The sequence below is a fragment of the Zingiber officinale genome, chromosome 5A (assembly GCF_018446385.1).
Source record: "Zingiber officinale cultivar Zhangliang chromosome 5A, Zo_v1.1, whole genome shotgun sequence".
Taxonomy (NCBI): domain Eukaryota; kingdom Viridiplantae; phylum Streptophyta; class Magnoliopsida; order Zingiberales; family Zingiberaceae; genus Zingiber; species Zingiber officinale.
The window spans coordinates 91,745,451-91,758,806 of NC_055994.1; the positions used below are offsets into that span (position 1 = coordinate 91,745,451).

General features: G+C 36.3%; 1 protein-coding gene across 1 annotated transcript; it reads right to left on the reverse strand.

The window, feature by feature from the left end:
• Positions 1-7,599: 7,599 nt before the first annotated feature.
• LOC121979794 (transcription factor JUNGBRUNNEN 1-like) lies at positions 7,600-8,882 on the reverse strand. Its single transcript, XM_042531789.1, has 3 exons — positions 8,557-8,882; positions 8,166-8,440; positions 7,600-8,070 (listed from the first exon to the last, which is right to left on the reverse strand). Exons 1-3 carry the CDS (start codon positions 8,810-8,812, stop codon positions 7,600-7,602), a joined length of 1,002 nt encoding a protein of 333 aa, XP_042387723.1. The 5' UTR covers positions 8,813-8,882.
• Between the last annotated feature and the right edge of the window lie 4,474 nt (positions 8,883-13,356).

The window sequence follows — 13,356 nt, forward strand, 5'->3', positions numbered from 1 at the left end:
TATAACTCATAGGAACTTCAATAACCTTCATTCTCATAAACACTTTGATCACATACCTACATAAAATTCCTCGGAACTCAAACAGACGACACATACACTTCAATTGACAATCTAACTCCATATAATGTACCTTAAAGGAAACTTCTCTTCCAGGTTGTCCATTCTTCCCCAACATATTTTCTACTACTTCAAATATTAAAGTTGTCCCTTCTTCCCTCAATAAAGAGGCATCACAAAACATCAACCCTCTTATTTCATCTTGGAACAACTTAAATATATTGCTAGTGTAGGCATTTTAGAATTGTCTTTCAATAGAATGACTAAAAATAACTGGCATGATAGAATTAAAAGAAAAAAAATCTAATTTTTTTTTCATTCTCAATATTCTTCTTCAATGCACTATCATACTGCTCAACAAATTTCTTCAAAGATGTTTTAGAATTAACATAGTCATCAAAAAATGCATTCATACTTTCACTTCTTTGAGTTAGGTATCCATCTATTCCGTTCCTCATACAAGGATTTCAACCAATCATTGTTCTCTAACTTAAACTTCTCAATCATTTTTAACCAATTCTCATCACACTCTTCAACTGTAAGTGAGTTATAAACAATGGTCTTCAACTGTTTCTTTATCATTTTGTATTGAACATGACCACCTAACTTCCCTGGCAATTTTTTCATAATATGCCAAAGACATAGACGATGATGAGAATTCGGAAATACCTCTTCAATTGTGATTGCCATTGCACGTCATTGATCCGTGATTATAGCCTTTGGAGCACATCCATGCATACATGTCAACCACGAGTTGAACAACCATGTGAATGTTGTTGAGTCTTCACTTGATATTAATCCACATCCCAACAAAATAGATTGTCCATGATGATTCACCCCAACAAATGGAGAAAAAGACATGTCATAACTATTAGTCAAATAAGTTGTATCAAACGTCACGACATCATAAAAGTAATCATACGCAGCCCTACATCTTGCATCTGCCCAAAAAATATATTTTATTTGAGATTTAGCATCTAAATCTAGCACATAAAAAAAGTTTGGGTTCCTACTTTGCATGCGGCAAAAATAATTACTCAAACCTTCAGCATCTCCTTCTCTTAACCTCAACCTTTCTAGCTTCTGAAATATAATTTCTACATTTTCTCTCATCAAATGATAAATTCTCATAACCCCCAGCCTCAACTACATAAGAGTGAAAACTTTTGCTTAAAGTAATTCCATCTTGATCATTTAATTTCAATTTTCTCTTCGTAGCTGAATCCAATACTTTATTACATCTAAAATGTCGTGACTTTCCAGGGCTCAAGAGATGATTATGTTCAAGATCTACACTAGTTATCACAAAGTGCCCATCATTTCGAACAGCTACATTAATCTTAGCTTTGCAATTTGTCTTACTAGAAGGTCGAGGGTGTAAAACATTTTTAGCTTGAGATACTTTCTTACGATTTTTGGCACATCCAATAGAAAAATATTTTTGTTTTCCGTCATCTCCATTCCTACCACCTAATTTTGAAATACCAAAACTAGCATTGGTAGCATAGGAATTATAAAAAGTATGAACTTCTTCTTCAGAGGAAAATATCATTCCAATCTCAGGTAGCTTGACTTCTTCGATGGTAGATGGAGATGGGTCTTGATCTGCATGGTCGATGTTATCCTTCATCTCATTTGAATTAAATTTTCCTTCTTCCATGATTGTTTCTTCACCTACATTTATTAAGAGAAAAGTAGTATGCAACTTAGAAACTGAACATACAGCATAATAGGGATCATCTTAATAGCATTGCACATACAACTTAGCAGAGATCTAAGAAATAGCACTGCATATATCATACTTGAACTATCCATTTCTAGTGCCTATGTTGAGTATCTGGTACTCTAACATTAACACGGGTAGGACGCTGAACCACTAAGATCATATGTAAACTAAAAACTTAGATATAGAGATGGACAGCTAGATCAATATCTGTGTTGAATATTTGTAACAAATTTTAGTTATAAACTGTACATGGTAGAGTGCCACCGATTAACTAAGATTCATTTGCTTGGTAGATGCTTGGATGAGTTAGGATTTGTCTCGTCCATGAATTGAAGAAAGAAAAGATGTAGAAGAAGAAGTTGATTACCTCAAAGAGTACTCAAAATCACTGCTCCTTGCTGCTATAACTTGATGTGCTTCTTCGAATTCTTTGAATACGCTGAAGGAGATGAGCCTCGCTGAGGGAGAATAGTTGCTGCTTCAGCGAGGGGGGAGAAGCGGTTGCAGTGCTTTCGAAGAAGTTAGGGCAGGGGAGGGAGAATAGAAAACGGCAGGGGAGGGAGTTGCTGTAACGCCCGAAAATTCTCAAAACACTTTCATAAATATTTTATGATTTTTCTGGAATTTTTAGATATTTTTCCAGAAGTTTTCGAGTAGCGGAAGTAGCAAAAATAATTAGAAGAATAAAAAAGGCTTAAGCGGGAATCGAACCCGGAACCTCTCGGGTCCGTTAAACCTTTAGTTAGCCTTAGTAACCGGTGAACCCAGCAGGGCCATGCTGAGAGAAAGGAGAATCAAATATATTTATAATTGAGTTGGGCCAAAATACCACTTAATATAAATAGGAAAAACTTAAGTAGGTTTTGGGTTCATTTTGGGTTCGGCAACTTCTCAACTCTCACCACCGAAACCTCACCGCCGCCTCTTCCCTCTTCTTCCTCTCTCGGCACACCAAGCCCCAAGGGCTCTAGGAGCACTTTCCGGCGAGATCTTCGATACGAGGACGTTCCCCTCCGCGAGAAGAACGCGTGGACGCGAGCGAATCGTCGAGAAGTCGTCTCCACCGGAATTTCTAGCGATTAGATTTGTAAGAAATCTAGCACACAAGGTAAGAAACCCCTCACCTGCAGTATAAGTAGCTCTCGTTTGATTGCATGCTTATAATTTAGTTATATGTAGATTTTTATCGATATCTAGAGTGTGTTTAATTCTCTTCGCAGACTTAGGGGTTAGTTGAGTATCTCTGGATGGGCCGGACGCGTTTTTCCTCTTCAGATAGAGGTTCTAGACGTCGTCGGGTGCCTAGAGGTGGTCCCCCTATTAGAGAGGAGAGTTGGAGCACACTAGGTATTCGATAAAATGTTTAGCGCAACATTAGACAGTTTTAACAGCATAGTTAAATGCATAGAAGCATTTAAACCATCATATCAGTTTTATTTCAGCTTTATGGGACTAGATGTCCAATGGGTGGGCTCCCACAGTCGCCTCTAGGTTCAGACAACCTAGTTCTAGGTTCAGATAACCTAGATTCAGCTATTTAGCATTTCAGTATTTTACTTTCAGCAGCGGCACTGTACTGGATTAGATATCCACTGGGTTGGACTCCCATAGTCGTCCCTAGGTTCAGCTAACCTAGTAAACCCTACTAGATTCGGAACTTGCAATCCCGGGTCTAGTTAGGGATGCGCGCACAGCAAGTACAATTGTCAGGGCCCTACAGCAGCATGTTTAGTATTTTTATCTATTATATATAATAGTTTTTCCAAATCAGTTTTAAAACATAATGGAATTCAGTATTAGCTCAGCTTCAGCTTAGCTCACTTTTGTATCAGCTCAGCTTATTTCAGTTGTTAAATATGATAGCTTCATATACAGTTCTAGACATGTTATGATCAGTTTTATTTTATGTTCAGCTTATATTATGCCATGCTTTGTATGATACCATGCCATGTCATGCTTGCATATTCAGTATGTTTTTCAAACAACATGATTTAAAAGCATATTTGCATCGTATGCATGATTTAGTGAGGTAGATGGTTTCTTACTAAGCTTTTTTAGCTTACAGATACTATTTTCCTTATGCTGCAGATACAGGTAAAAGGAAAATGGACTAGCAGTGGAGGCTGGAGGTCAGTGCAGTTGAGGATGTGTGTGGCAGGAACTGGAATAAAGATCCTAGGGATCTAGTTTTATTTTTCTACGCATTAGAACTTGAAACAAGTCTAGTTATTAAAGCCTTGTTCTCTTTTCCTTATGCTTCGTATTCTAGTATGGTTAATGGTATGAACTAGTGAACATGCATTATATTATGTCTTGAATGTTGCCCAATGCATGATAGAATAGTTATTAGCATTTGTAGAGCTGTTTCACTGATTTTGGCACGAAATCTGCTGAAATCAGAGTCTCACCGAATAAACCCGATCGGTTAGCGACCGATCAGAGTCTCGATCGGTCGGAGACCGATCGTGATCTAGTTTCGCATGTAACTTTCTGTTGGTTCCTCGATCGATCCGTGGATCGATCGAGTCGATCGCGACTCACCGATCGGCCGTGCATCGATCAAGAAGCCACCGATCGGTCTCGACCGACCGATCAGATCACCGGATCGGTCGGCGGACCGATCAGAGCTGGTCAGAATTGCAGCCTAGTTATGGATCGGTCGGTTGAACGATCCGGAGTTTCCTACCGTACCAGTATCAGGAGATCGGTCTGTGGATCGATCCGAAGTTTATTATCAGTTGTAAACACCTCCCCTAGCATGTGTACAACTCCTAGGTACACCTAGAATATTAAGATCAGATTTTAAAGATAATAGTTTAGCAAAATTTTAAATTAGCCAGTTTTTCGCATAGTATAGTTTAGCATAATGTTGGTTGCTACTCGGAAAAACCTATAGGTTCCACTGTACAAAAATTTTGTACAAAGGTCTGAACCTTTTCCTAGCTACCATGTGTTCTTTTAAATTAAATTTTGGATCGCCTGCGGAACTTAACACGTTTGATCCAAAACTTAATCTATTTGTTCTTTTAGGTTTTGACTTGGATCTCCTGCGGAACTTAACACGTTCGACCCAAGTCTCCTTAAGTTATTAATTCCATTAAATATTAATTTCCATAAAAGATTCCCAGTACTGACGTGGCGAGGCACATGGCCTTCTTGGATATGGGAGCAACCACCACCGACTAGACAAAACCTTTAATAGAAATCTAATATTTAATTTCCTAAAATAACTTTAGGTTAACCAAAGAGAACAATCAAATCACAAGGAAAAGAAAGAAACAAAAGAACACAACTTCGAAAAAACATATTCGAAATACTAGAACGTAAGCCTCTTATATTTGGTATTATTTCCATAAATAACTAGCATGATGCGGAAATAGAAAATTACTAGTTATACCTTGTAGAAAAAACCTCTTGATCTTCTACCGTATTCCTCTTCTAACCTCGGGCGTTGTGTGGGCAACGATCTTCCAAGATGAGAAACCACCAACCACCTTCTTCTCCTCCAAGCAAGGTTCGGCCACAAAAGAAAAGCTTTACCAAGGAGAAAAACCAAAATACTAACCAAGCTCCAAGAGATGCTAGCCTTCTCTCCTTCTTCTTCTTCTTCTCCGAGTAGTATCCGGCCACCACAAGAACTCCAAGGGAGAGGGAGAGGTTCGGCCACCACAAGAGGAAGAGAAGGAGATGATGGCCGGCCACACCAAGGAACAAAAGAGGGAGAGGAATAATAGATGTTGTATCTTGTGAAGGCACCCTCACCCCTTCTTTTATATTCCTTGGCCTAGGTAAATTAGGAAATTTAATTACAATAAATTTTCCTTAATCTCCTTGACATGATTTAATTGAGAAAAATAAAATAATATTTCCCTAATTAAACAATGATGGCCGGCCAAATCAATAGGAAGCAAATTGGACAAGTTTCAATCAACAATTAAAACTTTCCTTATTTGTTACCGGAAATTTTAAAAAATACCAAATCTCCTTAAAAACCATTAATGGTTAATAAAAGGAAATATATATAATTTTAATTTTATTAACATGTGAATAATTTTAAAGAGAAAATAACACCTCTTTCCAATCTATAAATAAGGAAAGAGATCTAATCTCTTTCTTTAATCTTTGTAAATCTTTACAAGAGAGATATTTTAATTTTAATTCTCTTTAAATTAAATCTTCCACATAATAATAAACATTAAAATTAAATTTTTTTTAATTAATATGGCGGCCCTACTAGCTTGGGTTCAAGCTAGGCCCGCCACCTTAAACTCAAGCTTAGGCCCTAGCTTGGTTCCCAAGCTAGCTTGGCGCCCTTTAGGTGGGTATAGAAGGTGAGTATATGTGGGTATAGTACTCTATAAATAAGAGGCTACGATAGGGACCGAGAGGAGGAATTTGGTTTTGGTCTCCCGATAAAATTAAGCATCCCATGTTCGCCCCGAACACACAACTTAATTTTATCAATGATAATTCATTCCACTAGAGAACTATCATTGAACTACCGCACCAATCCCAAATTACATTTTTGGGCTCCTTCTTATTATGAGTGTGTTAGTCTCCCTGTGTTTAAGATATCGAATGTCCACTAATTAAGTGAGTTACTGACAACTCATTTAATTAATATCTAAGTCCAAGAGTAGTACCACTCAACCTTATTATCATGTCGGACTAAGTCCACCTGCAGGGTTTAACATGACAATCTTAATGAGCTCCTCTTGAGGACATTATCAACCTAGTATCACTAGGACACAGTTTCCTTCTATAATCAACAACACACACTATGAGTGATACCATTTCCCAATTTATCGGGTTTATTGATTCATCGAACTAAATCTCACCCATTGATAAATTAAAGAAATAAATATCAAACATATGTGCTTGTTATTATATTAGGATTAAGAGCACACACTTCCATAATAACTGAGGTCTTTGTTCCTTTATAAAGTCAGTATAAAAGGAACGGCCTCAAATGGTCCTACTCAATACACTCTGAGTGTACTAGTGTAATTATATAGTCAAGATAAACTAATACCTAATTACACTACGACCTTCTAATGGTTTGTTCCTTTCCATTCTGGTCGTGAGCTACTGTTTATAATTTATAAGGTACTGATAACATCATCTTCTGTATGTGACACCACATACTATGTTATCTACAATATAAATTAAATGAACAACTACAAACAAATGTAGATAATTAGACCAAATGTGATTCTTTATTCATAATGAATGTTTACAAAGCTTAGGCTTTCAGTATACACTCCAACACATAATTGTAGCGACTGGCCTTACAGCCAGTACCCAGAAGGTGGGTCGTTACAGTTGCTGTTGCTTCAGCGAGGGGGGAGAAGCGGCTGCGGCGCTTTAACAAAAATTAGGGAAGGGGAGGGAGAAGAGAAAACGGCAGGGGAGGGAGTTGCTGCTGCTTCAGCGAGGGGGGAGAAGCGACTGCGGCCCTTTCAAAGAAGTTAGGGCAGGGGAGGGAGAAGTTGTCGCAACGCGAGGGGGGAGAAAAAGTTGCAAGGGGGAGAAGAGAGTTAGGGCATTCGACGAATAGATTGTGGCCCGAGTGGATTTCATTCATGTCGCGGAGAGAGAGGGCTAAGGTGGAGGTTGCCACGTGGGCTGCCAACAGGGTCACGGATAATTGTCGCGGAGAGATGTCGCGGCCAGTATCATTTCTCTTTTATTTATATGATGATTATTATAAGTAAAATAGTAGATTTATAAGCTACAAGAGAAAAATTAATTTCCCTTTTATTAAATTGAATACGTATATATATTCTTAATTAATTAAAAAAACAGAGTAATTAACTCTATGCATGTTTCCCGGCGCCGGCGCGGCCGCCGGCGCCGGATTTGATCACGATCTCGAGATCATTAGAAGCGTATCCAGAATCATTGGAAGGGAATCCAATATCATCAGCCAAGAACTCCGAGATCCTTTGGAGCTCGTCCCAAATGTTGTCTCTCATGAAATTGTTCAAGCTCGGGCTGATGATCTGTTCGTTGGTCATCACGGCCGACGAGTTCGCCCGGAACAGGGGTTGGCCGTTGGAATTTGTGCTGACAGAGCTCCAAAATACGGCTCCGGGGGCGTTGTTAGTGTGGTCTTGTTGATGAACGAGTTGCAGCTCCTCGGCAGAAGAGGTGCAGCAGAAGGGGTTGGTGACGCTGCTGGATTCCGGCGGCAACTTCTTCGGAGCAGCGATCGTGGTCTTGTAGCTGTTGGGCTGATTCTTGTAGGAGGAGCTCCGCTTGATGATTCTGCAGATCGTCCAAACTTCCTGCATGCAAATTTCAATTTCGATCACAAATCCGAACCAATTAAGTACCCGATCGATCCATAATCCATCGGAGCTAGCTTAAATAATTGGACTACCGCTTCTTGCATGGAGGCAGCGGTAGGGACGGGGAGGCGGAACTCGTGCATCATCCAGTCGGTCTTGGTGCCTTTTCCGGCGTGGCCGCTGTAGTAGACGAGGGACTTCTTGAGGCCAATGCAGTGGTGGGAGGAGGAGTGGATGGGGCGGTCGACTCCGGTGGCCTTCCAGAAGCCACAGCCAGTGACCCTGTTCGGCCGGACGCTGTTCCTGTACTTCCTCCCTCGCCGGCAGAAGAAGTACCACTCCTTCTCCCTCGCCGTGATCATAAACTCTGAAACAATTAATTAACCACAACAAATCTCATCAAAACCTCAGCATTTTGCCACAACCATACCATTAATCTCATCAAAACCACATTCAATTTCTTCTGCGAGATCATTAAATTACTTGGCAAATCCCAAGGCTCGTGCTTGTAAACGTCCATCTCCTTGATGATCTCGATGCTGAGCGGCTTCTTCTCCACCTTCCGGCGGAGGTAGAAGCCGACAAGCTCCTCGTCGGTGGGGTGGAATCGGAACCCAGGAAGCATCACGTCGTCCTCCTCCACCTCCACCTCTAACTCTACCTCTACCTCTACCTCTGGTCCTGGCTCTGGCGCCGCCGCCACCTCATCCTCTGCTCTCACCAACTTGGAATTCTTCATCGAAATATACGAATATCAAACCACTGCTCCTGCTTCTTCTTCTCCTCCTTGTTGGGCAGAGAAGAGAGAGTCCGGCGAGTGGATGAGCTCCGGCAGGCACGGAGGAGGTATTTATAGAGAAGAGAGAAGGGAATATGGCGCATTGAATGAACAGAAGCGGATCAGAATATGGAGATGTGGGTGGGTGAAAGTACTTGCAAATTTAATTAATTTCTTCAAAATTTTGGGATGGGATTTGATGGGAAATAAATAAAGTTGATTGAATATCAATAGAGAAAACGAGCGTCGAAAGGCTTTGATAGCTAGTTTAAGTATATTATCAAGAGGCATATCAAAAGCTTCTACGGACATAGTTTGATATTTGCGTAGCTAAGATGGTAAATAAATAGAGGTTTAACATTTGAGGTTGAGGAATTGAATCTATGAATCGTAAATTTCTACACCCGTATAATTTATCTTCACTTTGCCATTTGAATTGATATTTAAATGATAGATTGACATCAAATGCTGAATAATAAAATACGAATTAAAAAGTTTGTTGCTTCCTTAATTAAATTAAAGAATATATAAAGAATTAAAAAGTGTAGAATTATTATGAATTATTTGTGAAAATAAAATGGCAAAATTATTATGTAAAGAAATAATAAGTAATGATACTGAGTCCCCACGAGATGATCCGTCTGTCTTTCTTTACAAGGATAAATTGTTTCACATTAATGACTTTTGTGGTCCTAAGTAATTTTAATTTGGTGGGAAAAAAAGATGAATTATTTATCTCCTTTTTTATTGCATTATTAAATTGAGATAAAAATAAATTTTCAAGATACATAATTATTTATACGAAGGGGGTTTTGGCTCGCCACGATACTCAATGAATGAGAAGATAAAATTCTAGTACTTTTCATCCTTTAGAATAAACAAAGGTTTTGCTACGATATCATTCTTCACCTCCTCTAGCTAGGGATGATGCTAAACTCTAATATTTTCGAATGGCCATTTTCATTGGCTGAATAATAATAATAATAAAGCTTTTAAAAGGTAACACCATCAATAGTTAAAAGTAAATCGATAACAGATGGCATTTCTATATATATATATATATATATATATATATATATATATATATATATATATATATATATATATATATATATATATATATATATATATATATATATATATATATATATATATATATATATATATATAAAAAAGGATTTGTTATCCTGCGCGACGCCACAGTACGCGACTGTGCGCGCCGCGCAGATAACAACTGATCTTTATTTTTTTTTTAATTTTTTTTTAATTTATAAATTAAAAAAAATATAAAAAAAATATTTTTTTAAAAATTTATTTCTAGAGTTCAGGCTTTGGTTATAATGTTAAAATTATTTTTTTTTTTAAATTTTACCTCTGGGGTTTAGGTTTTCCAATTAGGTTATAGTGTTTGGTTTTAAAAAAAAATTAAAATAAAATTAATTTAAGCATTTATTGAGTATTGTAATATGTTAAGGGGATATATTAAGGTATTAAAAATTTATATAAGGAAATGTTAAATTTGTTAATTGATTTTTAAAATTTAAAATATTAAAAAAATTAAAAAAAAAAAAAACTGACCGATCTCCTGCGCGCGCGCACAGTCGTACACTGTGCGACTGTGCGCGCAGGAGATCAAAACTCATATATATATATATATATATATATATATATATATATATATATATATATATATATATATATATATATATATATATATATATATATAAAAAGACACGTAAAATTTTTATTAGCCTTTGCCTTTGACCTAACAGCATTAAGTTCAACAATAAAAAATGGTACAACTTTATAGAGCTTTAGGGTTAACAAAAGAAGTGATGGAAGAAAAGTGCATTTTCTCAATCACCATAGGGGAAGGAAAAGATTAAAAGAATTGGTAGCTTAATTTCAATGCTAGGATTGTAAATGAGTCAAGTTAAGCTCTATGATGTTAAATTTATTTGACAAGGTAATCGAGTCAAATCAAACTGAGTCTAAAATAAATAAATCGTTGAAATAATTATTTAAGTTTGGTTTGATTTCTTTTCTATGAACTTGAGTTTGGTTCAAACTTGGCTGAAGTTTGGTTCAAACTTAGCATGAGTTTGATTCAAACTTGACTTGAGTTTGATTTATTTAGATGTTATCGATCTCTCAATCTAAGTTTTTTTATTGTTTAAAATTTTTATATTTTAAACTTGTTTGATTGATTATTAAACTTGATAATATAAATTTATTTGTTCATTTTATTTTTTTATTTAATATATTAATAAGAGTTTTATTTATGAACATGGTTCCTGAATATTATTCATGAATATGAACAAGCTAAATATATATATATATATTTAAGTTTGTTCATTTAGTTTAACGAATTGTTCAAACATATTCATTTAATTAATCTTATGTGTATTGAACAGATATAAATAAGTTTTTATAAAGTCGAATATTAAATTTATTTACGAGCGTTCGATTCATTTACAACTCTACTCACAATATTAAAAAACTCGATTAAACTAATCATATTTAATCAAGAGAGGTTTAATTTACCCTTTTAGGGATGCATTTTTCTAAGAGAAAGAAATAAATTTCGATCTATTACTGAGGCAAGTATGGAATTTGGTTAACATGAAGAGATAATTTACATCATGCTTTAAATATTTCCATCCATTCGAACCTTAACTATTCTTTATTACTGAATCCACATGCACAAATTGAGGCTAGAAAACCCTAGCCACCTGTTCCATCACATCTTCAATCTTAGATTTGTTATTTATGATTCCAATATACCACATCAATAATATAAAAATTTATTAAAATACCTTCAATAATGAAAGTTTTAAATGAGATTTTTTTTAATCTATTAAAGTAAAAATGGAATCTACCACCCCATGCCCCATGGCCATATGTGACTAGGTAAATCGAAAAGTTGTACAACTTTTTTGTGATCTAATTTATAGTAAGAGTTGCACAATTTGGTACATATTATATCAATTTTGAGAAAAAAAGTATATTTGAATTTTTACTATTGCTTTTAAAGTATAGACTTTAAACCTCACCTCAATAATGATTTAGATCTTTTTATTAAATTTTTTAATTTTATAAATCTAGTATAAATTTTGTATTGAAGAAGTCCTAATTCTATGGTCAAATCCTCTGAATTAGAATCTTCTAAGCAGAGGAGGCTCTGTAAATTTATTGATAGGTGAGATAAACTCTATCTAAGGATACAGTTCACCCATCAATAAATAAATAGAGATTCAAGATTGATCTAGAGAGATGTAGACTAGATGATCCCTGGTCCTTAATTCCTTTAACTAACTTCGGCTCTCATTTTCTAGATTAATTGATTCATTGGAACTTGATGGGCACCATAAACCAAAACCTGTCCTCATTCCATAATTTAATATGGACAATTAAGAAGCATGCAGAAATAAAAAAAAAAAATCAAAAGTTTTTTCATGACTTTTCTTCTTTATACGTAGACATCCTGCACATGATCGAGGAATGATGATGACGTTGAGCTGTATATAGGCCGAGTGGATTTATTTTTTATTCCATATTTTTCTATTATATTTTTTTTCACTGATATATTATTTAACTATAAATAACATAATAAATCTAAATTTTTTTATCGAATAGAAAATTAGAATATGTTTTTATGAACTTTTTATACCATAAACTATCCGCTCGAGATCTTAATTTTTTTAATATAAAACTACTCTATTAACTTTAGCTTCATTAATAAATAAATCAATTTCCTTCCAATTATTATGACTGACATTTATTATTACTGAATAAACCAATTTTAAAATTAAATAACAGGCTCAATAAAACATATATAAGTTTCAATATCATAAGTGTTTCTTCGTATGAATGCTCATTAATTGATGCATTACTCTTTGCCCTTTGAAAATAAACATATTGCTGTTTTCAGTTGCTGTAATGGGCTGGGATGATGGAACTATCCACCCAACTCCTTATCTCCTTCAATCCCACTGTTAAGCTCAGTTGGCAAAATTGGAAAGTCAACCGGCCCCGTCCCATCTAGGATTGGGAGTCGGCGAGGGTTGAGGTTGAGTGATTGAAAGCTGAAATCGCCACCCAAGCAGCACAACAACGTCTGATGTAGCAGGAGCTAGACTTAGCTAAAGCTAAGGTGACATCCCTCCGAGGGTAGTCGGGCAAGGTTGAAGTCCGTCTAGAAAAACTAAAATCGCAGGCCTCATCAGAGAAGAAATGACAGATGAAGGCCGTGACTATCTTAGAGGCGATAAAGGCCAAGTCAGATACTCGGAAGGCATTGCAGGAGACGATGAGGGCCGAGCTGGAAGCCGAGAGGGCTGAATTCGAGGCCCAGAAAGCTAAGACGAAAGTCTTAAAGATCATGTTGGAGACCCAAAGAGGTCAACTGGAGAATAAGGAGGTCGAGTTCGAAGGCTATCTGGTTGGAGAAGAAAAATGTTGAGCTGCCAAGAAGGAAGAGTTCCTGCAGTCGAAGAAATTCTTTG